We start from the raw sequence: 23130 nt of genomic DNA, 5'->3' as shown, positions 1-23130 counted from the left end.
CCAAAATTATGGCTGCTGCAACGCTGCACTGGGGAGCTGTTGGACCTCCAGATATTTTGGAGTCCAGCTTCCATAACTTACTGTGCTGATTAGACCAGGGCTTTTCAACCTTTTCACCCATTGTACCACTTTTAGGATATGGCAATATCCAAGTACCACCAGTTGCCTAGCAAGGTGTCAAGAACTTGATGACCAAAAAAAAAAAAAGGAAAAAAGTGATGAAGTAGAGGTAGTCCTCGACTTACAACAGTTCGCTTAGTGACTGTTCGAAGTTACAATGGCACTGAAAAAAGTGCCCCCCAAGCCACAGCTGAGCAAGACCCCTGCCTGCCTGCCTGGCGGTGCTCTTCCTCCTATCCGAGGTTTTCATTGTTGTGAGCATTTCTGTTGAGGATTGGCAGCGGGGGTGGGGGGGATGTTTGGTTTTTATTCCCCACCCCTCTGCTGGGTGATTGCAGCAGATTTTGGTCACTTCACATGACCCTGGGACACTGACCATCATAAATATGAATCAGTTGCCAAGCGTCTGAATGTAAATCACAAGACCCTGGAGATGCTGCAACATTCCAGCTGATCAATGCTTCTTCTGGGCTCAGCAGAAGTGCCAAGATCAGCACCGAGCTCCAGCTGGAGTCTGGCGCTGATCCTGGATCTTCCGCTGAGTCCTGACAGCCCCGAAGAAGCGCTGATCCTGGCGCTTCCACTGAGCCCTGACAGCCCTGCAGCTCCAGCCATCTCTCGCTCAGGCTTGTGCGGTGCTGCCACTGGTTCAGCTCATTCCCCTCCCCCACTACCACTTTTCTAGGATGGTCACGTACCACTTGCCAGGTGCCAATGTACCACAGGTGGTACCCGTACCACTGGTTGAAAAGTCCTGGATTAGACAACCAAAGATGAAATCTGTCAAGCTCTGTTAGCTACATATACCCGATCAATGTTGCTGCACAGGAGGGAGTTAGCTACTTGGAGTGACTTACAGCACAAAATGGTCCTGCTACCTTGTTCTAAAGTAATTTTAATTTTGAACGGCCTTTGAGAATAGCTGTGCATTACAGTGGGCTACTTTTGAGGTCACCTGACATTTGGTTATCTTCAAAGCCTTATCCTAGAACAAGGGTGTCAAACTCGCAACGTCACGTGTCGTGTCGTGACGTATTGCGACTTTTTGGGTGGGCACAGGTTCAGCATGACGCATCCGGCTCGCAGGCTGGCAGTTTGACACCCCTGTCCTAGAAAGAGGTTTGCTGGCCTCTGTGAAAGCTGCTCAACCAAAGTACTATTGGTTGCCGCTTCCACCAAATTCTTCCAAGCCTAATTACAGAAATGCTGCCAAGATTTAAACAGCCCTCAAAAGCAAGCTCTTTTCCCCCCCACTAACAGAAATGCCTTCTGATCTAGCAGATATTCTGAATTGTCCAATTGTAGATGATAACTTTTCTCTACCTTCTGTGAGCCTTATTTCTTACGTTTATTAACTTCTTTTTATACACAGAGATAGTAATCATACATAGCAACCTGAAAGTTTCTGCAGTAATTCAAGGATTAATCAAAGGTATGTAGGGTAAAGGTTTGGGGATGGGGGGGAGTGGGGGTGGGGATGGAATTGTTTTTTGTGTTTTAGGAAGAAATGCCCTTCTGCTTCATACCATTTTCTTTATTTCAGGCAGTGATGTCAAGACTGGTTTGATAGTTGACCCAAGAACGAAAGCTTTAGTTCTAAATGGCAAGCCTGGACACCTGCAGTTCTATTCACTGCAAAATGATAAATTATTGTACAATGTAAGTTAAAGTAGGGAATATGTGATAAAGCCTTGTAAATTCAGGGAAGTTACTAGCTTACAAATGAGCTTGTGTTTCCATTCAACCAGCTGAGAAGGAAAATACCCAGTATTGCCCTCATAACAAGCTGAAAAAAATATTTTATTAGGTAAACGAATATCAGGGTACTAGAACTTAGCAGTAGGTTTCTCTTCGTCTACTAAAGGAGATAGTGGAAAAGAAGAAGAGACTCCAAGGTTGCTAATGGGTTGTTCTAATTACGTACCAGACAAATTGTTAAATATATGCATTTTAAATGCCATTCTCAAGGTACTCAACAAGGCAGGGTGAGCAGTACATTGGTGCTGTGGGAAGGATTTTTTGTGTGAAAATTAAGGGAGTTGTCTCTATGTATGGGGTAGCCATGAGTTGTGTGATGACATGAATTGGGAGCGGGGATGGTGATGTGATAAGCAGAGTGAAAAGGAAGAAGGTGAAGTACTGAACTTCAGGATAAGCTTTGCTGACGTTGGAAAAGGCCACGTAATATGGGGGCAAAAGGTAGACTCTGTCATAAATAAGTAGAAGTCACTAATGCCATTAGGATTAATGGACAGTGGGCTTAAAGAGAATAAAGTCTCTTGAGTTTCTATACCGAAGCAAAGAAATATGGTGATACAAAGTGACGTTGATAGTTGAGTTATACATAGAGGTATGCAAAAGGTTTGAATGGAAGTCACTGAAAAAGTGTGATAAAGGACTGTGTCCTTACGACCAGTAAGACAAGCCCTTTCATTTATTTATTTATTTATTTATTTATTTATTTATTTATTTATTTATTTATTTATTTATTTATTTATTTATTTATTTGAAAAATTCAAAACACAGTCCTATAATTTACCATTGCATGAGAGTAATAGTTATATATACTCTTATTTTTACTCTAGAAAGGATAGTAAGATAACTAGTGGATTATATGTTTTTCATGCAGAATGTTTAAAGGTAAAGGTAAAGGTTCCCCCGCACATGTGTGCTAGTCGTTTCCAACTCTAGGGGCTGGTGCTTATCTCCGTTTCAAAGCCGAAGAGCCAGCGCTTGTCCAAGGACGTCTCCGTGGTCATGTGGCTGGCATGACTAGAACGCTGTTACCTTCCCACCGTAGTGGTCCCTATTTTTCTACTTGCATTTTTACGTGCTTTCGAACTACTAGGTTGGCAGAAGCTGGGACGAGTAACAGGCACTCACTCTGTTACGCGGCACTCGGGATTCGACCCGCCAAACTGCCGACCTTCTGATCAACAAGCTCAGCGTCCTAACCCACTGAGCCACCGCATCCCTGCAGAATGTTTAGCAAAGCCTAATTAAAAGGATAAGAAACTGTAGACAATAGGAAAGTAGTTCTAACACTGCTAGTTTGAAGAGATGAGCCTGAATGGATCATGGGCTAAGGTAGCTTCATATATTCAGTCTTCTTTCAGCTGACTGTAGGTACTTGCTTCAATCTTTCTGAAGGCAGTGTTCTATCATTTTATGGTATTTGTGGGATAGGAGTGGCAACAATATATGTTTTCTAAAAAAACCCCAATAAAGAGTAAAATATTAAAAAACCTGGATAAATAATTGGAAATATTTCCCTTCCTAAATGGTAATAAAAGGCAGAACTGATTTCAATGTCAGTGATAATTTATTTCATAGCATGTATCCTGTCGTAGAAAAAGTAGAATTAACTGTTGCTATTAAGTTTGTAAGTGAAAGACTTGCAAAAAGTATTCCAGGGAGGACTGGAAGTATGGGATTTCAGGTGTATACTATTTGTATACTATTTGTGACTAAGACTTTGTAATTTAGTTTTGCATATGGTAGCTATGTTTTTCACTTGAAAGCATGTATAATTCCATCCATAGAATAATAGCAAAGTACGTTATGGCACCAAGCCATAACGTACGTATGAAAAACAAATAAGAATTCAACTTGAAAACTATTAATGAATTTTAATTCTACCTAAAGATGGAATTCTTTATAAAAGAATTTTATAAAGAATCATATAAGATATTGTAGCTAATTATTGATTTTAGTAACCTCCTAATCTTAGTTGGTACAATATAGTTTAATGTATAGCATTAATCTAACTCTATTTTGAAATTTTAATTTAATCTTATGCTTGTTTAACACAGTGAAAGATGAGGTGAAATGACCAGACATTATTATTTATTTATTTATTTAAATATATTGGCCGCCCAACTCTAGCGGACTCTTGTTGGTGTACAAAACTAAAAAAAAACGAATAAACAGCTAGAAACATGAACATATTAAGCATCAAAATTGAAATAGGCTGGAATTGAATATTTTCATCAAAGGGTTGCATTGTATACAATGTAAAACATGCAAAATAACAGAGATCATCAAAATTTTGATCTTACTGAGCAAGCAGTATAATGGAATGAAACAATTGTTCATTTTTATAAAGAACACCAACTACAGATGCTTAGTAGCAAATTCTAAAGAATGGTGGTGAATGTTGCAAGGCGCATTTTGGTATCTGCCTCCTTGACTCACCCTAATTTTAGGTTGCCTCCTTCCTTGTACAGGTAGTCCTCAACTGACGACCACAGTTGAGCCCAAACTTTCTGTTGCTAAGTGAGACTGTTAAGTTAATGTCCCATTTTACAATCTTTCTTTCCACAGTTGTTAGGTGAATCTGGCTTTCCCATTGACTGCTTGTCAGAAGGTCGCAGAAGTCAATCACGTGGCCCTGCAATTTACGACATGTCAACCGTCATAAATACGAGTCAATTGCCTGGCATCTGAATTTTGATCAGATGGCCTTAGGGCAGGGGTAGGCAACCTTGGCTCTTTTATGACTTGTGGACTTCAACTCAATTCTGGAATTGTTGTAACTTTGAATGGGTCACTAAACGAAGAGTCGTAAGCCAAGAACTACCGATATTGCTTAGTTTAGAGAAGATGGATATACCTCCTGCAAAGTCTTTGGTCCTGATTTGGTTTTGACTTGCCTCCAAATGTGTTGTTGTTGTTAGCTGCGAAGTCGTGTCCGACCCATCGCGACCCCATGGACAACGTTCCTCCAGGCCTTCCTGTCCTCTACCATCTTCTGGAGTCCATTTAAGCTCACTCCTACTGCTTCAGTGACTCCATCCAGCCACCTCATTCTCTGTCATCCCATTCTTCTCTTGCCCTTAACCTTTCCCAGCATTAGGCTCTTCTCCAGTGAGTCCTTCCTTCTCATTAGGTGGCCAAAGTATTTGAGTTTTAGCTTCAGGATCTAGCCTTCTAAAGAGCAGTCAGGGTTGATCTCCTCTAGGACTGACCTGTTTGATCGCCTTGCAGTCCAAGGGACTCGCAGGAGTCTTCTCCAGCACCAGAGTTCAAAGGCCTCAATTCTTTGGCGCTCAGCCTTTCTTATGGTCCAGCTTTCACTGCCATACATTGCAACTGGGAAGACCATAGCCTTGACTATACACACTTTTGTTGACAGGGTGATGTCTCTGCTTTTTAGTGTGCTGTCTAGATTTGCCATGGCTTTCCTCGCCAGGAGCAAGCGTCTTTTAATTTCTTGGCTTCTTTACCTCCAAATGTACCTGAGCCTAAACATTTCTTTTGCCTCTCCCTCTTTCCGAAATGCCCAGCTGGATGTTGTGCAGCAGGAGTATATTCATCAGTCGGGTCTGGACCAGATTGACTTACTGAAAGCTGCGTTTCATTCCAAAGGCGACTGGCTGGCTACTGTGGAGCAACGGCAAGGAAGCGGCAGTGAGGTTGAGATGCAGCTGAAGCTCTGGGCCTACAGTGAGCAGACACAAAGGTAAACATGTTTGAATTTGTGCTGGACAAAGGGAGTCGTACTCCTATAGCTTCTACCTTGCAGGGCAGTAACATGCCCCCGAGATCATTTTAAAGCATAGATTTTGCTTTTAGGCATGGAGAATGAATATCAAGACTTCAAGTGTCTCATGAGCCCGAGGACGGGTCATTTTTTTCAGGATTGGCATTTTTTTACAGCGTTATTTTGAGCCCCAGGGAAGCAGAGCACTGACTTCATGACACAGTGCAAGTGGGCAGTAACACCGTTTTTTTCAGGGAGGGATAGATTTTTTGAGGAAAAAAAATCTGTGATTTATGTGCTGACCCTCCAATTAATCTTAACCTGGTCACTCTCTGCATTCCCAGCTAAAACGGCCAAAGAACTGAAGTCCAACTTACCTAGTGGACATAGTCTGGAGAAGGCTGGAACTCCATTTCTGATTTGTTACACAGGTTAACCTCGATAGGAACTGGGATGGCAAGCATCTTCTCAGTGTTCCCAGCGTTTCAGCTACTTTTGCATTCTGGCTTCTATTTTTGTCCAAGTATAAATGTATATCATTTGCACTAAAGTTGACCATACTAATTATCAGCGGAGTACTTAGGAAACCGAATGATGACATTTATGGAACTAGTGGCAATCTACCTTATTTCTCATTCCCATTCCATTTATATAATTAACATAATACAACAGATGGTTTCTGATAGTTGGACAATTCCAGTGATATCTATAAATCACCTCCTAGTTCCAATAAGTAGAGAGAGGTCTTAGAAGCCTTACATTGCTGTAGCCTCTTTCTAATGTTCGAGGATATGAATTTGACAGAAGGGTGTTACCGTACAGGAAAGATACATGCTTCTATTAGGGCTATTTAATGTAAATGGGAATGTTGAAACAACACTTCAAAATAAGATAATGGCAAAACAGTTCTGTGCCACATCCCCCCAATTGTATGAGATTCAAGGTGCTGGTAATGACCTATAAAGCTCTAAATGGCTTGGGTCTGGATTATCTAAGGGAACACCTCCTGCCGGCATCAACTTCCCATTGTTCTGTGCGCTCCCACAGGGAGGGCTTTCTCAGGGTACCGCCGGTTAAGGAATGCCAGCGGGTTATTCCCAGGGGAAGGGCGTTCTTTGGGCGTGCCGGCCCTATGGAACCAACTTCCCACGGAACTCAGGACTGCCCCCGACCTTCGCTCATTGCGCCGGGACTTGAAAACCTGGTTCTTTGAGCTGTTTGGCCCAGACTGAGGGGTTTTAACTAATTTAATTTAATTGGGTTTTAGTTTAATTTCAGGGACTTAATTTAATTATAGTTTTTAACTGCTTTTAATTTTTGTATGCTATGTATTTTAATTCTCCCTGTAAACCTCCCTGAATCCTACGGGAATAGGGCGGTATATAAATTTAAATAATAAATAAATAAATAAATATTTACATGTAATTCAACAGGAGTCAAGCTCAACTCAGAGGCAACTACCACGTTTTATATCTTGATGGTTTATAACCAGATCCGTTTCTTACACTGACTGTTTCTATCAGTGGTACAGTAGTATAGAATGTACTGCTTTTATTTGAGGATAAAAATGCAACACCATCGATTGGAAATTATAATATCCAATAATTACGCCATCCATTTACTTGCTGTGATCATTGTTCAGAATTAAATATGTCATATATCAAGCCAGCATAATATTACAAGCCTTGAAGCCCATTTACTTTATGAGAATACTTTAATATTTTTTTTGATGTTAGCTTTACTTTAAACACACGAATAAATACACCCCATGAGGACTGCATAACAGCGATGTGTTTCCGTGGCACAGATGGCTCTGAAAATGTAACCCCAACTCTGGTAACAACCAGCAATGATGGACACTTCAAGGTCTGGATGCTGCTGGTGGATAAAGAGAGTGAAAGTAAGTAAAATGGGGAGAGTAGCCTTCATTCATTTGCAACATGAATAAAGTGTTCAGTTTGGGCTTTTTAATGAACGTGAGGAATTTGAGGAACAGCTGAGGATTGATTGCAGTGCAGGTGACAATTTCCTGGTTGGTTCTCTAAATCTGTAAAAGGCCATTGTGTGTGCTGAAGGCTAAAGAAAAAAGAATCTATATGAAATTTCTAAAACTCAAATAAGCAGCGTGACTTTTATTTTTCTGTTTCCTTCTGGAGTATGTATGTATGTATATATGTATTTAAATAGGTAGAAATTAGCTCTATGTAGAGAGACGTGACTCTGTCACTTAACTGTTCTATGTTCAGTAGAATTTGACCATTTGCAAACTTTGCAACTGGAATAAAATCATATATACTACAAGAGAAAAAGACTTTAGGGTAGCTGTGATTGAAGTTCTCTGTCCTGTGCCTAGTTGATGGCAACTAGGATAGGATAGGAACTCTCTTAACTGTAGTATTTTCTTATCCCTTTACATTCAATCATGAAAGCTTGCTGATCTTTATGGGACCATTTTTGTGGAGATGTAAGATTCTTTGTTTACCCCTTAATTTTAAGTTTCTGCATTTTTCCATGTGTAAAATACCTACTCTTGTAGAAAAGAGTGCTGTTTATACTTGAACGTTATTTATGGTTTTCATAATCTGGGCATTTAAAGTGGCAGGTAGGAGCACCTATTTGAAGAAGTTTCTATCTTGCTATTTTGAGTGTAGTGTTTGGGTCTTTTTGCTTGTGTGTTCGTTTCTTGATGTGGTATATCCAGATGTTGTATTAAATGTACTGTGTCTTTCATGACACTAAATTCTCTCTTCCATGTGGTCTGAAAGGAGATGGTTACCAAGAAAAACTGCAGCCCTGGGCACAAATTAGTGATTGCAAATAGCTTATTAAGAAGCCCTTTAAAAGTGAAGTCTGTGGATTTATGTTTGCATCAGGCAAACCTATGCAGTTGTGGCTGGTAGCCTAGGATTTTTTTTTTTTGAACAAAGTACAAATACGTCACTTATATATGGCCGTGCTTTTAGCAAGATTCCATTTTATGTAGAAATAAACTTAAATAGCAAAGATTTGGGTTTTTTTTCTTCACTTTTTAGCTTGCCATGGCAAGTATTACTCCCACACAGTGGTCTCTTGGTCCAGAAATTTCTGCCTCTTGGACAGAAATGTTCCCCAGCAATCTGTGGCTTTTCCTGCTTCAGAAAAAGAGAGAGTAGCATGCAGTTTGCGTGGAATTGCTCCGCTGGACTATCGACATGGACTAAACTCTCCTCTTTCTCTTCCAGTGGAGAAAGAAAATGGGGCCTCGTTGGTGCCACATTAGTTTGGTATTGCTCCGTTGCAAAGAACTGGGAGTTTTCTTGCAAGGAAAGGAGCAAGTGAATGCCTCACAAGAAAACCAGACCAAATTTGTGAAATTAAAATTCTCACACGATTTTTTTTTCGTGCCATCCGGCTAACATTTCTATGCCTTTTCCTAAATCCGTGTACTCCAACAGATGAAAGCGTAACTTGGACCTGCGATTTTGTGGGAAGCTATCATAATTACCGAGCTACAAATTGCTGCTTCTCTGAAGATGGCTCTTTACTCGCTGTTAGCTTTGACAAAACAATCACCCTGTGGGATTCGGAAACATGGGATTTAAAATGCACTTTCTGCCATCCTCCAGGGACGATAACGTATGTACTTGTTGTATGCTTGTTCCTCTGGGCCTTACAGCTTTGCTTATTTAGTATTTAAATGGCTTTTTTAAAAGTTCATTTGACAAGCGTAATAATGTTGCAGTTTTCAAAAGTGTGTCTGAAATGCTCTTCTCGGCTTACAGCCTGCCCTAATTCATTTTAGAACAGGATCTGACAATAGAGACAACAGTCTTCGTAAATTAACTCATTTTCTGTGCCTGGAACAGCACATGCAATATGTATAATTTTAGCTTAGATCAGGACCCTTTTGGTTAAGAATAAAATGGGGGAAGAGAGATAATGGGGGAAAGTTGAGCTTAAAAAAATATGTAAAATTGCTCTTCTATGAAACTAAAATGCGCATTGGAATAACAAGGAAAGCCATTGGGCCCTCTCTTGTATTTATTTCTGAACTTCCTGCATCCAGTACAGGGAGCCTGGTTAACAGGAATGATTAAATCAGCAATTCATTATAATTGAGGACTGTGGTTGCATTTGTGTTTCTCAGTAAATAGACCACCCTTTTTAAGCGTGAGCACTTGTGATACAATATTCTTAAATAGGTAAATTAACAGCTATAGTTCTCAACGCCTCTCTCTGCCCTCAGTCTGCTTGAATTCCTCGCATTGGGTTGCTGCGGTAGTCAAAGCCAGTTCCTCCTAATTTACTGTTCCGTCAGCAAGACGGTTTCAGAAAACCTCTAAAATTGATCATGACCTCCTGCCTGTCAGCACTTGCAGAGAGCAGTGTTATCTGGAAATGGTTTCAACAGAACCGTTTGCTCGGAAGGTGCTCTCTCTTTTTTCCCCCCCAAATGACTTCCTTGACCCTTTCTGTGTAAACATTTGCTTGAGTGCTGTAGGAGGTTTGAACTGTAGGCTTGTAAAATGGAATTTGTTCCCAGGTCTGTACATATAGTCGCTGCTAGGAGATGTAGGTTAAAAAGGCCATAAAGTTGCTGGGTGGTGAAATTGGAAGGCTTCGGCTAATCTTCTGAACGTCCAGCTGGCCAGAACATCAGGGATGTCCTTCCTTTTGCAGGAACTTTTTCGATGACCTTCTTGTTTACCGTTGTTCTCCAAACCATAATAGATAAGTTGCTGTTGAGCATACAGTATATCACTTGGAAGTATATCTTTGGTCAGCATAAGAGTCTTATAGCCAAATTTGAGAAGTGAGTTTCTGAGATAGACCCTGGATAATGTAGTGTGTGTGGGGGGGTCATATTATGAAATATCTCACTGAGCTGGGGACGATCAGCTCTTTTTCCACCAGTTTCAATCCTGGATGCTGACGAATATAGCAGTGAATTTTACTGGCGGGATTTGGAATTGGGCAACTATTCTGACCTTTCCTTCCTTCCTTCCTTTAGGACCCTATGCTTTGGGAGGCTCATTTCTTCCAAATATCTCCTTGGCACCACCAGCAGTGGCTTCTTGTGCTGCTGGAACTTGCTGAGTTGTTCATGTAAGTCTTTGCTTTTACTTCTTGCATCCTCTTTTCTCCCTTGGAATTTTATGCTACAGTAACACAACGGTTGAAAGAAGGGGTCAGTGCAAACAAAACCAATCAGTTTTGATTTCATCTGGGAAAAGAAAAATCCTTCCAGTAAATGTTTAACAATAAAGGGCAGGTTAATCCACTAGCACAGGGGTAGGCAACCTTGGCTCTTTTATGACTCGTGGACTTCAACTCCCAGAATTCCTGAGCCAGCCATGCTGAGGGAAAAAGAGTTTCCAAGCTGAGTCATGCTGGCTCAGGAATTCTGGGAGTTGAAGTCCACGAGTCATAAAAGAGCCAAGGTTGCCTACCCCTGCACTAGCACATGCACTGGATTACTGTTACTAACTACCACCTATTATTCATTTGTGGTACATTTGCCAAAAGATACTGAGTTAATCTGTGTCTTTTTGACAAATGGCCAGAATTGTTGTTCTGCTTAAAACTAAGCTGTTAAAGAGATGCATGAAGTCTAATTACATCAAATTAGATGGATTTTTTTTTACATTAGATACAAATCGAAATGAGTAATTTAGCATCAGCAAATTTATTCCATAGTCTAGCTTAGGATGCTGTTAGTAATCCTGTCTGGAAGAGTTATTTTGCTAGTCCTACACGAGGGAAACTCAATGACACTTACATGCGGATAGCCTGGAGTGGAGCTGGGAGAGGGATAACTGCCTGTCCACCTCCTATAAATTCAGAGAATTGGAAGTTCTTCCAGAAGAGTTTTGAGGAGCTGCTGGAGAGTTGGGAAGAAAGACCTATTTTAGGAATAAATAAATGATTTACAGAAATCCAGGCAACTAAACAATATCTGAAAGCCACAAGACAAAATATTCTAATAATCAAACAAGAGGAGGACCAGCAGAGTTGGGTGCCTCAGTAGAAAACATTCCATCTCCTAGCCCTGAAACATTGAGCAGGTAGGTCTCTCTTAACAACCTGAGAAGACTAGGGTGTTAGACCATTGGTCCCCAAACCTGGCAGCCCAGCCGGGTGGGGGGGAAGGAGAAGGTTGGGAATAGGCCACGGCCTGGTAGTGGGCCACAGCCCAGGGGTTGAGGACCTCTCTGTTAAAGGGATCTAAATAGTAACCATTATATGAAAATTATGCTTTTTTGTCTGTTTTTACTCTTGGCCAAAGTGTAATCTGTCTTTGTCCAATGGATTTAGAGAAAACCAGTTGTCTACTGGAGCACATTTTAATGTATTTTATTATTAATCTGAAAAAGACTAATAGTGAAATATATGATCAGTTGAGTTCGAACAGTTTGTGATTTCAAAATGTGAATCTGTCAGGGCTATGCTTATCCCGTGCCACTTTGTATGGTCCCTCCTTTCCAGGTGAGCTAAACAATCTTTAGAGCTGATGGTGGCCAAAATGTGATTGATGGATTTCAGGACACTTTTGAGATCCTGTTGGGTAACCTTAGGCCAGCCATCATTGTGGAACACCCTCTTAGTCTCATCCCTTATGCAGACCCTACTCAACAAAGTTGCATTTGAACTGAATCTGCCCTTCTTGCAAGTTGTGCCCTTCCTAGAAAAAAAAATAATTCTTTTCATAGTCTGTGGTTCTTTTTACTGACCTGATTATTTTTCTTTTCAGTGGAATGGAGTGCCCAGTTACGTGTCAACATTCTTCAGCCTGATCATCTCTCTGAGAATATTGTCGCAATTTCTCAGCACTCAGAATATTCAGATGGTGAGAACAAAGAGGCCTTTCTACTTTGTGTAGATCCCAGTTGTGGTATTATCATGCCTAGAAAAATATTTTAGATTTAATGCCACTTAAAACAAACTTTTTAACTAGGCTGAACCTGGAAACTTAGATCCTACCAAAAACTTACAGGAAATCCAGCGTAGTTAGTTTTTCAATCTTTTCCTTTGCTTTGATACTGCCTGACCTTTCTGCAGAGGCCTCTTGAATATGAGTAAAGTACAGAGGGATGCTGAGGTAGAATAATTGCCAAATATTGATTAATGGTGGAACTTCTGAAATGAATTTTATCTTAGGATCAAAACCCAATTACTCACTGTATTTGGAATAAAGGTTTCTTACATATAGAGGGAGTTAATTTCCTTTTGGGATATCTAACTGTTAGTTATTACTTAATCTCTTAGTGTTAAAGCAGCTTCTGGTTTTCAGATTTTTACTACAGAGGAAGAAAAGATGTTTTTAAAGAGAACCTAGTAATCTTGATACCAGTTTTATAATATTACTGTTTCACTTTATGAACAAGCCATTTTGGTTGAGAAAATATCAGAAAAAGTACAGAGTTCTGTGTCTGAATCCCGTTAAGAAACTGTCATGGTGAGTAGGAGTGAAGGCCATATTAAAAAATCAGAATCTTTTTTTACCGTTCCTTTTCCTGAACAGTAGCTATCTCCACTTGATTTTCTCCAAATCTAGAGGTTAGGATTTTGAACCAGCATGAGAGTTGGAAATTCAAGGAGTTTATGAGTCCCAATCTATTAATGGAACTAGTTGGGGCAGGCTCAACTAGCTTATTTCTCATCAAAGAGGTGTCATCTGGCATTGGTTTTCTCACACTATCACAACTATAACGATGCGGTTTGGCTCTTCCTGCCAGATTAGTTGCTAAGTTGGCCTTATACAAGATCGATTAGCAATATCAAGGCTGGGACTCCATGCTCTTGGGATCGTTGTGGCTTTGTAACTCAATGACTTCAACGCTGAGTCAGAAAAACAGACAGGGTTGTTTTCAAAAGCTAAAGATATTCTTCTCTGCTTTAGTGTTTGTGTTCAAGCCCAGCGAACCACGGCCCTTGTGTATCCAAAGGAATGTCTGCAAAGGGAAAGTCCAGTGGGCTGTCTTTGTTCCAAGAGATGTGCCTGAATGTATTACCTCTGAAAAATACCAGTGGCTTAGCCAGTCTCAGTTTTATTTTCTGACTGAAACGCACGTAAGTTCCGAGTTTATTAAAATGATTTAGAGCAGGGGTGTCAAACTGGCGGCTTGCGGGCTGGTTGCATCACGCTGAGGCCGCGCCCACCCCAGCTCCGGCAATGCAAAAAAAAGTTGCGATATGTCATGACACATCACTTAGAGTGAAATTGGTAGGGATGACTAACAGATCTGGAAAAAGGCTATAATATTCATTTTTGCCAGTCTTTACAGTAGACCAGGCACGTCAAATTGCTGGCCTGCGGGCCGGTTGCATCATACTGAAATCACGCCCACCCCATTGCCGGGAATGGGGAAAAAGTTGCGATATGTCACGCGATGTCACGTGATGTCGTGAGTTTGACATGCTTGCAATAGACCAGACATGTCAAACACAAGGCCCGGGGGCCAGATCCGGCCCGCGAAGTGGTTTCATGCGGCCCGCAAAGCCATCCTGGAAACAGTGAGGGAACGGCCCCCACTGCCTTGGCCCTGGCCCAGAGACCCTCCTCCTGCCAGAGACCTTCAGATCTGTCCCACTCCTGCCCAGGCCCCCATAGGCACCCTTGATGCCAATGATGTGGAGCTGGCCACACCCACCCAGTAAACCATACACACTTTAGCCACGCCCACCCATTAGGCCACACCCACCCAGGCCACACCCACCCGCCCCCCTGAGGGCAACTGCAATGCTGATGTGGCCCTCAATGAAATTGAGTTTGACACCCCTGCAATAGACTGTCATTACAATATTGTCCTAGTTGGGGTGGGCCATAGAAACAAGAAAAATTAGCTTAAAGTGTTTCCTGACTCCTATGTATATTTAATCTGAATGCTTTTATTTTTTCAAAAATGTTTTTAGTATTTTTAATTGCAATATATTTTTTTAATTGTAATTCCACTCCCCTCCCCCCCCAAAAAAGGTTATTGACTGGGATGGACAGCTATAGAAATTGCATACATATTCTTCAAGTACTAATGACACACTCTGCTTGCTTGTTTAGAAATAGGTCCTGTTTGTTCAGAGGCTCTTAACTCCATTTAGGATTGCAACCTAGATAAACTATATTGAGCCAGCTATGTTTTGACATTTATGGGCTTCTCTGAGCAACCTGCATTTTGCATATCTCTTAACTGTGTCAAGATATAGATTATTTTCCTGCAATCTAATTCCAGCCATCCATACTATGCTGACATGAAATTTGGCCTGTCTAAATCCAATATTGCTTTCTATGAATGCTGTACTTGGTTTGTGGGTAATGTATTCTCCCCAACAGCACTAAAAAAAGAGTGTTATTTGGTCATTATTAGAGGGAAAGGAAATTCCCTATAATATTTAAAAGCAAAGGCATTGTTCCAAAGAGTAGCAAATATATTTTTTTTACTATCCCCCATGTTTTGGCTAATGGCCACATCTCATATTTAAATTCACCTAGTTCTATATCCATATGCTTCTGGACTGGTATTTTGAATGGTGTGCGCCATTTTAAAAACTCAATGTAATTATAAGGATACCTTTCCTGGTCTGTAATCTTGCTTTTCTTTTCCCTTTTGATTGTGTAGGAATTAATGACTTTTAGCACAAAGACCCCAGAAGAGAGACTTACGCCTTCCAGTAGACAGGTATTAATTTTCGTAGCTAAATGACTTATGAAACGAATGAAAACCCTTTTTTGAATGCTGAGTCATATTAAAATATTTCAGTGAAGAATGCAATGGAGTCTTGAGGCGTGGCCTGCCTCAGTGAGTGTCTCTGGATCGAAAAGGCTGTGTCAAAATTTTTCCCCTGCTCCATCTACAACGCTACCTCTTTTCACATTGTTCTTAATTTTTCATGTCTCATCACGGGACACCTATCTTTCACCTTCTTTGGCCAGGATAGTATTGAATCTTTCATTTAAGATGGCAAACACTTGACTATGGGAAAGGCTGAGACACCCATCTACTTGGTGGATACCAATACAGATGGAATAGTGAGAGTTGCCAATTAAGTTTTAAATGCTTGAGTAAAAATGATATCTGCAGATAATTTTAGCTTTGTTTTAGTTGAAAGAGTGAAGGTTTCTTGGAAGAAAATACTGCATTCAAGGATTGATCCAAGATGGGTACGATATTTAATTTTTCCAAATTAAAAATCTATCTTCAATAGTATAAATATATATTAAAATTTACAATCGGGTTAAGATAAAGCAATTCCAAATGATAATTGGCCTTCATCTCAAGGACCTGTAGTACCTTTCTTGGAGTTTTTGGGCTCTTAAAAATCATGGAGAAGGCACTAAGCTGGTCATGGATTGTACTAATCTTCTGGCCAGGTATTGCTAATTCAACCTTGCCTTCCTAATCTGGTACCACCCAAGCAAGTGGATGCTTTTTGCAATTCCCTCTGCTGGCAGCATATTATAGATAGACACTCTAGTTCCACCAGGATACAAAGGCTGACCTAGTTAATGACTGCCTATCATCATGGTGCACCTGACTGCTGAACAAGCATGTGCTCCAAAGATAAGTTACTGTTTTCTTGTTTTGTAGCACTTTTGTCCCTATGCTTGAAAATTACTTGCCTATGCCTTAATGTAGATGTGGTTGTTTTTTCCATCTCCTTTTTAGTTAGCAGTTGAGGAGAGCATCTCCATGACTCCTTTTTGCCTCTTACTGGGGAAGCATCGGCAGCAAATGAAAGAGGGAATGGATATTGGGAAAGTTCCTGTGCAGAATCTGCTAGGTCAAGAATCGCCTGCTGTTAAAGAAGTAAGAATGGATCTAACCCACACTCGGAATTTATGCATTTGCAATGACCTCTTAAGAAAGTGCCCTAGTCTCACCGGCCTGTGTTTTCTCCCCAGCTGCTTCATACTCCAGCACATGTGTTACCTTCAGCTTCTTTCTTATGTCCTCTTTTTATTCACTCTTTGCTGGTGCCTAGAACAAGGTAAGAAACCCGAGAGGTCGCTCAGATGTAATATACTAAAAAAAGTATTGTCCAATTTTGGTTGAGATGGGATCCAAACGCAGAGATACCCATGTAGGCTGCATGTATGCTGCTGTGTTCAGAGAATTGCAAGACATCGCCCTGGCAGGAGTTCTAGAAATGAATCAGCTACTGTCACCTCTCCATCAAACCCCCAAATCCCTTGTTAGGATTAGATTATTTGTCCTTCCTCTGCCATTTTTTTTTTCTTTTTTACTTTGTACACTTTCCTTTCTTGTCCAACTGTTGGAAAGTAAGTGAAATATCAGCTCGAAGATAGGGATGCTTCCTCTTGTATTTAGGATATATCTAGAAAGTTTAGAAATTTGTGGACCCAAAACCTTCACCCCTCTTCCAAAGTTGTCTGCAGGAAGGGGGTCAGGATGCGCAATCATGCAGTCAACATGCTTCCTTCTTTTACCGTCTTATATGTGGAGTTTTGATCACATGGGTTGTAGCTCTTAAGGTTGACCCTGTTTGGACATATCTGTCGATGACCATAATCCCTTCAGGGCTGTTCTTTCTGGTCCTTTATTGATCCAGGTTTTTTTTTTACTCTTTGGAGCTTTTTCAGGGAGTGGAGGATTTAATCATTTGGAGTATCTCATTAGCAAAGAAAGAATTCATGGAATTCTTGGAATAGTTTTAGTCCCAGTTGGGTTCTTCAGCTTGCAAGATCAATACCCTGGATTTGGTCCTAATCAAATCCATCTGGTATTGATCAGATTTTCTGCAGATATTCTGCCCCAAGACCCTGGAGATTGTCAGTCACCAACCTTCTTGATTTCAACTTTTCAAGTTTCAACTCTACAGATGCCACAAGGGAATCCTCACTGAATTGCTGCACCAATGTAGCCTTGCCAGGAGGCAAAATATCTGCCCCCCAAAACAAACCCAAATCAAAGCCTCATTATTGATCTCCCAAAGCACAGAGTATCTGACTGCCAAGTATGCATATTAACCTAATAATAGCTCCTCTCCCCCCCCCCCCCCCCCAGGATATACTGCAAATGCATACAATGCTGGCACCTCAAGGAAAATGCCTGGCTTTCCCTGATGTAGCTTGGTATATATACAAACTCCATCGGTGCCTGTTGTATAGGGGGGGAAAAATCTGAAAATATGTATTTAAGGAATTTGTGTTCCTTTTTATACTAAAACTGTTCAGGAAAACATTTTAAGAGGAAAGGAGGACTATTTGCAGTGGAACCGCTGACTGAGATAACTTGCTAGGCTTTTTTTTTGGCATTATTTTGAGACAAATAGACGAATGGTTTATATAATTCTTTTTTTTTAACAGCACTAGTGAAATTGCTGATGAAGTGGAAATGCTAAGTGACAGTGAAGAGAAGGAGTCCGAAGAGGAATCTGAGGTTATTGAAGTTTGCCCAGAGGCTTCACAGACAACAGAATGCTTTGGGGAGAGTGTATCTAAATTATCAAAACTTCAGGAAAGAGAACTTCGTAAATTAAGGAAATTGGACTACAGCTGGGCCTCTGGACTCTAAACATGTGACATTTACAGACTTTCTTTTTTTTTACATATTTCTTCCAGTAATTTAATAAAATGCCAAAAAAAAAGTTAGCTTTCTTTGTCACTTTTGCTATTAATATAAAATAAATCTTCAGGGCGTTCTTAGATATCACCCATCATAGGCTTGAGCATGCTTGCCTTAAAAAAAAAGAGAGCTTTGTGATGAAAATAGGGCTTCCTTTTATGTGTTACTTTTGGCCAAGATTCAAGAGCATTACAATTCAAGTGTTTGTGTAAATGCATCTTATTTTAGACATAGGAAGCATTTACCTACTTGCGTTTAAAAATAATAATAATAATGCTGTAACACGGAAGCTAAGGGATCTTTGCTGGAGAAGAAAAGCAGTAACCAAGCTGAAAGAACTATTTGCTAATCTGCATTCCTAAAATGTCTAGAGATGCCTGGGGCAGAGTTTGGAAATCTTAAAGACATACAAAACAAATCCTCTTTTGTCAAATGCAGGCAGTAGAAATGAAATTAAGAGGTCATTGAGGATGCTGAAAAATAGCAGTCTGTGCAAAACAGTTGATCAGAAAAGAAAATTTCAAGCGTTAAGGAGTGTGTGTCTGTATGTTGGGACGAGGGGGCTCTTATGAATTTGATACTGTAAACAGTGTTGTTTCAGAATAGTTTTCCCCTTAGCACTGTTTCTTACAGTAAACAGCTTTGGAAACAAAAAATGACTGCCCAAGAATGTTCTAATTTGTATAAATCACCAGCAAAACTATTTTTTAAATAATTTGCACTAAGGTTTACAGTTATAAAGATAAAAAACTAAAAAAAAAGGAAAATTATTTCTAGTTCCTTCTAGCGTCAAAGCTTAAAATTCTCATTTTTTTTCTAATCAGACGCATTTTCTCATGGGAAGGTTTCTTCTATTTAATTTCATAATCTTTATATAGTTTTGATAGAATTCTGAGCAACTCACAGGAAGATTTGAAATTAATTTCAAAGTCTTATATCAGATTCATCTGGCTTCTTAGTCTGGTTATACCTTTCCAGAACCAATGTTCTAATCACTCTCATTTCAAATTCATCTAGCTCCTTAGTCTATTTATACCTGTCCAGAATCAATTTTCTAATCACTCTTTCGCTGTTTATTCTGAAATAAGTGTTGTTGTTTTTTTAAAAAAATCCTTAAACTTGCATGAAACGTCTTTCCCTGAAGTGATACTTGCTGTTTTGGAGATTCTTAATCTCCCCAAAATTGTTAACAAGCAATTTTCAGAAATGATTTAAGAAAGGAAGTGTGCGAACCTTGAGCCCGTAATGGTGCCGATTGTGGCTTGGGCAAAGATGGCAGTCCCTCAGCTCTCCAGACCCCCAAACCTGCTGGAGATTACTATCTTATGGTGTCCTCACAGGAAGCTACTATCTGGAATGCTTGTGGATGGTCCTGAGTCCTTTCTTTTTCTGGAGAGGAATTCCAAGAAGCAGATCACTTCACCGGCTCATCAATCTGCCATGGTCAGTTCTGCTTTCAGTGGAGCCGCCTTCAGTTGGCTATTGCTTCTCCAGAAGTCCAGCAAAACTATTTTTGCAACGAGTACGCTAACCAAAAAAAGATTTAATGTGGATCTTCAAGATAATGTTTTTAAAAAAATTACTTTAGAATCGGGAGTAAACATGGATGCCCATTATTTAAGACTGCACCTATTTTGTCTAGATCAGCTTTGGAATAACTGGGGGAAATAATCACTGCAGTACTGTATGAGAAATGTAATGACAATGACACTCAAGCCCCTAACAGCAGCATATAATCAAAATCCATACAGAATCACATTAATTAGGTGTAAGTGCCAGGAAAAATTTTTTATACAGTGTTGGGAACTAAGAAAAACTACAGAGCTCAGTTGTTAGCAAATACATTATTGGGACTAGATTAATGAATAGATTAAAGCATAGCTGACTCAGGAATTCTGGGAGTTGAAGTCCACGAGTCATAAAAGAGCCACGGTTGCCTACCCCTGGCCAAGGCTATAATCTCAGATGCATCATATGGTATCAAGCCCATGGACAGCACAGGATTGCTTTGTGAGGGGTTCAAATCTTTTTTTTTTTTGATGAATGCCTAAACTATGGATTTTTGGATTCTAGATGGACACCATACAACTTCTGACTAGTTTCAAAATAGAATATGCACTGTAGTTCTCTGAAACTTCCACCCTTCAACAAACACAAACATGAACAAATTGGCTTTCTGACACTGGAAATAAAGATACTGTAGTAGTTGGCCTTGCACATTACAAACCAATAAAACAAGTTCAGTGTGTTAGATTGCTTCATCTGTTTGTCAGTATTTAGGAAATACAACACTCTAGGATAATCTGCTCCATTAAGAAAATAGTATGCTAACAAAACTGTAATGTCTAACAAGTTCTATGACTGAAATGCTGTTGGGTAGCGTCTGTTGTATTGAGTTAATTGCAGAATGACTGTCATTACGTGTTTTGTCTGCTGCACTACTGCCTTGACTTGTCATTCAAAATATACAAGAGTTTTTCTCCCTGTTCATTAATTATTATTTAGAAATTTAATAAGTATTTGTCTTAGCGGTAGGATTTTCTCAGACTAATGATGAAAGGTAGTATGTAATGATTAATGACTAGAAATGTGGCTACTAGTTTTTTCATCTTTGGTTCTTTCTACAATCTACATCAACAACTTTGGGAGATACATGAAGTAAGTGCATTCTCCCCCCAAGCTAGTTTTGTATCTTAGGCAGAACTAGAATTCATAGTCTTAGGGCAGACTGTGAATATAAAAGGGGCAAGCCTTGCATTGTGAAGCAAGGTGCCCGGTGTCTGGTGCCCTCATTGCTACACCACACTGACTTTTCTATAGTATTATAGACTTTATCAAACGTATGTATTGTTTTATTATTATTATTATTATTTTTAAAATTCCATTTCTACATTGAACAGTGTGTTGTCTAGGTATATAAGTATTAAAATATAATCATCACATAATAATCTTATCAAAATACAATCATATACTAAAAATAGCCATCAAATTGTTAAAAATAGCATTACCCTCATTAACATTAGTTATATAACAATCAAAGTATTTACTAATCCATTATAAATCTTGCTCACATAATGCACATATTCTCATATTTCCAACTTTCTAACCTTTGTTTTTATTTTATTTTATTTATTTTTTATTTTAATTCCATTTATATCCTGCCCTTCTCCGAAGACTCAGGGCGGCTTACAAGCTTAGCAGTAGCCTTCATTCTATGTATATGCCTGCTTATTAGGGCTTTCACACACACACCCCAAGCGGCATTATTACAAAGTCAGCTTAATTGCCCCCAACAATCTGGGTCCTCATTTTACCTACCTCGGAAGGATGGAAGGCTGAGTCAACCTTGAGCCTGGTGGGATGCGAACCTGCACTAATTGCAGGCAGCTGGTGTTACTTAAGGAGGCATTAGCCCACTGCTCCACCAAGGCTCTTTATCAGCTAACCATTGGTAAAATAGGTCCCATGTCATATAATATTCCATTTCTTTTTCTGTAACCTATCCATTTCTGCACATTCCAGTATTTTTTAAATTATATTCTCCTGTGTAGTAGTTTCTTCATTTTTCCAAAATTGTAATTTCCTGGTAACATGCCCAGTAAGAATATCTCTGGTTTTAGATCTATATGTTGTTTTATCATTGCTTTCAACCATACATGTATTTTATTCCAATATTTTTTTGCCCTGGGGCATGTCCAACATATTCCAACATTTAGCAGATTTGTCTTTATACATATTCATTCGCTAGTCTAGCAGGTGAAAAATGCCATCTGTAGAACATTTTATAAAGATTTTCTTTATACCCTGTTGACATTATAAGTTTATAGTTTCTGTCCCACAGTTTCTTCCATTTTACTTAATTCTATTGTATAGCCAAAATTCTGAGCTCATATTACCATTGTCTCCTTTATTTGTTCCTCTTCCAATTTAGTACATAGTAAATAATTGTATATCCTTTTAATTAATTTCTCATCTATCCCTATTAGAATCTGATCCAATTCAGTTGGTTCTTTATAAAAAGCCATATAACTTCCTGTCTTTTTCATATCTGGATTATATCTGTAACTGTGGCCACCATGATAAGTCAATTCCTAGTCTATTAAGTTCTCGTTTAGTTTTAAGTTCCCCCTTTTCATATATCATTGTATCTTATAATTTTTTCCATATTAATTTCAATCAGGTGTATTAACGCCTCCATTGTAGATAACCAGACTGGTATTTTCAAATACTGTTGTTTTTTAAATTTTGTCCATACCAGCAGTAATGCATTCCTAATATAATGTCTTTGAAAGTAGCTATGCATATCACTCTTCCCATACTGTACCATGGAACAAGTACAATAATCTTGGCAAAATATTCATCTTAATCGTAGTTATTCTATCCAACAAGGACAGTTGTAGGTTTTTCCAATTTTTCAAATCTACTTTAATTTACGCCTTCAATTTATCATAGTTATCTTCTTTAATAGTCACACATCTTGCTGTTAATTGAACTCCTAGATATTTAACTTCCTTTGCAATCTGCATACCCATCATTGCAAATTCTCTTTTCTGTTTATCCATAAAGTTTTTAATTAATATTTTGGTTTTCTCTGTTTATTTTCAATCCTGCCACTGCACTGTATTCTTCTATTTTCTCAGTTTAGGTCCTGTTTCTTGTGGTTCTTCTAAAATAAACACCAAATCATCAGCAAATGCTTGTAGTTTATACTCCTTTATTTTCATGTGTTTTATTACACTGTCTTGCCTAATATTTCTGTTTAATACCTCTAAAGTTAAAACAACAATGGAGATAGGGGACCTCCTTGCCTTGTACCCTTTGTTATATTAAAGTTCTCTATTAGATCCCCATTTATAACCACCTTTGCTGTTTGTTTATAATATATTGCCTTAATTGTGTTAATAAATTTCTCTCCAAAGTCCATATAGTTAATTGTAAAAGCATAAATTGCCAGTTCACACTGTCAAA

At 39.3% G+C, this 23130-nt stretch overlaps 1 protein-coding gene across 3 annotated transcripts in view; it reads left to right on the top strand.

Annotated features, from left to right (window-relative positions):
* Window positions 1-18219, top strand: part of WDR75 (WD repeat domain 75) — a 35055-nt gene extending 16836 nt beyond the window's left edge. For all 3 annotated transcript variants that reach the window (XM_083350508.1, XM_083350509.1, XM_083350510.1), the window contains 12 exons: window positions 1493-1552; window positions 1664-1779; window positions 5406-5581; window positions 7339-7502; window positions 9037-9217; window positions 10593-10687; window positions 12333-12428; window positions 13482-13651; window positions 15196-15255; window positions 16243-16383; window positions 16479-16564; window positions 17904-18219. In XM_083350508.1, the coding sequence (XP_083206634.1) occupies window positions 1493-1552; window positions 1664-1779; window positions 5406-5581; window positions 7339-7502; window positions 9037-9217; window positions 10593-10687; window positions 12333-12428; window positions 13482-13651; window positions 15196-15255; window positions 16243-16383; window positions 16479-16564; window positions 17904-18111 (1553 nt within the window). In that variant the 3' untranslated portion in view covers window positions 18112-18219. The remainder of the gene's footprint in view (window positions 1-1492; window positions 1553-1663; window positions 1780-5405; window positions 5582-7338; window positions 7503-9036; window positions 9218-10592; window positions 10688-12332; window positions 12429-13481; window positions 13652-15195; window positions 15256-16242; window positions 16384-16478; window positions 16565-17903) is intronic.
* The last annotated feature ends 4911 nt before the right edge of the window (window positions 18220-23130 follow it).

The sequence above is a fragment of the Vipera ursinii genome (assembly GCF_947247035.1).
Source record: "Vipera ursinii genome assembly, chromosome: 1".
Classification (NCBI taxonomy): domain Eukaryota; kingdom Metazoa; phylum Chordata; class Lepidosauria; order Squamata; family Viperidae; genus Vipera; species Vipera ursinii.
This window is presented reverse-complemented; position numbering and strand designations above follow the sequence as displayed.